This window comes from Sparus aurata, chromosome 10 (assembly GCF_900880675.1).
Source record: "Sparus aurata chromosome 10, fSpaAur1.1, whole genome shotgun sequence".
Classification (NCBI taxonomy): domain Eukaryota; kingdom Metazoa; phylum Chordata; class Actinopteri; order Spariformes; family Sparidae; genus Sparus; species Sparus aurata.
In genome coordinates, this window is record NC_044196.1 from 27,676,541 (window position 1) to 27,679,389 (window position 2,849).

Sequence of the window (2,849 nt, forward strand, 5' to 3'; positions counted from 1 at the left end):
TGTTCAGTAGTTAGAAGTAATAAGATTAATGCTTAAATGCATAACAATTAACAAGATCTTTTTATATGTGCAGGTGAGTTTAACAAATACATATCACTGAATATGTTTGTAGCTGTGATTCAGAGTGGATGGTTCCATATCAGGCTATGAAGGTGTCACTCTGCCTAGTCAACTATTTATTAGTTTGATAAATGGGTGTCAGTCAGAAGTGTGAAGACCCAGATGTGATCCCTGATTCAGAGTGTCAACACAGTGCATGGTGCAACAGAAGGCATTTTGGTGTCATAAATATTAGCAACCACAACAAGCTATCTTTTAAAAATTGATTTTATTTTTTAATTCAGGCATGTCACAGTTGAAATGTTACTGCTTTATTTCAGACGTCATTCCCACAGCACACTGATCTAACAGTGGTTTTCCACTGTTATGGTTTTCCCCTCAGTTGTGCTCAGACCACACTGCGCTACCTCTTCCTTTCAAACAAGTGAGGTGAACCTCACTCACTCCTCCGTTGCTGTAGACCTCTATCTGTCAATGGTCGATCTGGACAGTCACAAGGTCCGACAAAACCAGGAAGACATGATAGCAAAGCACTTGGACAAGTCAGCTATTTAGTCAAAGAACACAACAGCAGATTAATATGGGAAAAGCATCAGTTCAACTCTGAACCCCTCTGAGTCTGTCTGCTGGCAGTATAAGTGACTTGAGTCTCCACTGCTCTCTCTGATGCAGGCCTCCTGCTTCGTACTGGTGTTGGGTAAAAACTCAGGGCTGCATCCTCCAGCTGATCAGAGAGCAGATTCTGTAGACAGTGCACAGTAACACATGTACAACAGCATACTATAAAGAGGCTCCGTGTTGTGTTGGAAGCTGGTTGTTAATGTTGCAAACACCAATTTCTGAACTAACGTCAGCTACTGTTGCTCTCTGTTAACGGAGCGGAGAGGAGAACTAAGACAGGGCACTTGAGAACTTGAATAAAGACACAATGCTTTGGACTGGCAGATTATCAACCCAAGTCCTTCACACATAAATCCAACAGCTTAAACAAATCATCCACAGGCTTGTACATGCAAGCAAGAGAGGAAGGTCTCATTTTCACATCATGCTACAATCTGCTCACATATGGCCAATAAAAAGTGACTAATACATGTAAATTGCTTCAAATTGTTCCTCAGAGCTCCTTTAAATGATTGTGACAAATACATTTACTGAGCAGGACATTTTATATGCCAAAAATAAAGTTAATGCTCTCTAGTGACCCTAAAACATAATTTGGCCATTTCTGGACTAATCAGCCCATATGTTGGGCTTATAGATGCAAATATATACAGTACCTATATACAAATACACAAGCCAATGTGGTTCCGATACAATACAGTTCTGTTTTTCGGTTTGGCTCTATCAAACATTATAAGTAAATATTCAAATTTGTTCACCTCTCTTTGCTCTGTTTTCTTGTCTTCCTTAACAGCTGTGAGACACAAAGAAAACATCTGGTCAGTTTTCCAGCACACTGACAAAAGTAAAAAGCATTTCCACTGGCAACAAGACTGAGACATTGACTGGAAAAGTACCTGTCTGAAGTTCACCGTTTTTAACAACTAGACCAATGATGACCAGACCAATGATGACCAGCAGAAGGACACCAGTCAGAGAACCTAGGATCACACTCGTCAGCTTTGCTATTCCGTCAGACTCTCCTACCAGAGAGATCGTTAAGTTAGAATCTAATTTCCCCTGCAAAGCTTGAGACCAAGTAGAGGTAAAAACTGAGCTTCAACTGTTTCACCTTCAAACATTTTATAATCTGCACACTGAAAGAAATCTTTAGTAGAATCTCGCTTTTACCTTCGCTGTCCTCATCACCATGTGGCTCGTTGCTGCCTTTTAAAGAAAAAAAAAAAGCATGAAAGTAGTCTTTTTGTTTTGACAGATTTACATCTTGATTAAATTTAGCAATGTTTTAATAGCCACTTTGTTTTTTGTGTTGTAATTTGACAATTATGGAAATACAGAATAAACATAAATGAACAACGAATGAAAATAAAAAGACTGGAATTAACTTACCTTTGACATTTAAACATCTAAAACTGAAAGTTGGAATTCCATTTGTGTAAAATCCACAGAAATACAGTCCAGCATCAGATTTAGTCACAAAACGGATTTTGAGAGAGACGGTGTTGTTGCTGCTTCTCATTTCAAATTTCCCATTTTGAAATCGTTCGCAGTATTTAGCTTCATTGTTGTAGATCTTGACAGAGACACAGCTGACCTCGGTTCTGTCGACCAGTCTGAACCAGAATATCACCGCACCATTGTTGTAGATGTTGTTGCACTGCAGTGTGACTTCTTCACCATGCTGAGCCTCCACAATCTGAGACTGTGAGACTGAGGCAGAGATCCAGCCTGAAACAAACAGCAGATAACAAACAAGAAACATGAACATTTCCTTTAAATAAATGTTTAAATAAGTAAACGGTAATTTAATACCAATACTCACTAAAGCTGCAGAGAGTCAAAGCTGCTATCAAGGTGAAGTTCTTCATGGCACATGTGACTATAACTCTGCAATGTCCGCAAATGAACTGTACCCCAGTCAGGGTGCTTTTACCGCAAAGGGGTTGGGTGTTTTTCAAGTTCCTTATCCTGTTCATCAAACTGACCACAAACATGCTGTTAGGAAGAAAAGTGTTGACGCAGAATGTCAAGCTATTCTTCAGGTGGTGTTATTTTTAACAATACAACAGAGGTTTCTGTGGTCTTTTCCCACCAATACAATGGCGTATACATATATATATATATATATATATATATATATATATATATATATATACATATATACGCTG

At 38.7% G+C, this 2,849-nt stretch overlaps 1 protein-coding gene across 1 annotated transcript; it reads right to left on the reverse strand.

Annotated features, from left to right (window-relative positions):
* Positions 1 to 347: 347 nt before the first annotated feature.
* On the reverse strand, positions 348 to 2,569 carry LOC115588953 (uncharacterized). The gene is made up of 6 exons (XM_030429627.1): positions 2,504 to 2,569; positions 2,071 to 2,409; positions 1,852 to 1,887; positions 1,578 to 1,703; positions 1,440 to 1,474; positions 348 to 802 (listed from the first exon to the last, which is right to left on the reverse strand). Exons 1-6 carry the CDS (start codon positions 2,547 to 2,549, stop codon positions 653 to 655), a joined length of 732 nt encoding a protein of 243 aa, XP_030285487.1. The 5' UTR covers positions 2,550 to 2,569; the 3' UTR covers positions 348 to 652.
* Between the last annotated feature and the right edge of the window lie 280 nt (positions 2,570 to 2,849).

What these genes read in the sequence shown, in the direction of transcription:
- LOC115588953 (XM_030429627.1), bottom strand. Translation starts at nt 2,549, where the DNA reads ATGAAGAACTTCACCTTGATAGCAGCTTTGACTCTCTGCAGCTTTA. An exon ending in TTTGACTCTCTGCAGCTTTA is followed by an intron (nt 2,410 to 2,503) that starts GTGAGTATTGGT and finishes TGTTTGTTTCAG; the next exon opens with GCTGGATCTCTGCCTCAGTC. An exon ending in AAACGGTGAACTTCAGACAG is followed by an intron (nt 1,475 to 1,577) that starts GTACTTTTCCAG and finishes TGTGTCTCACAG; the next exon opens with CTGTTAAGGAAGACAAGAAA.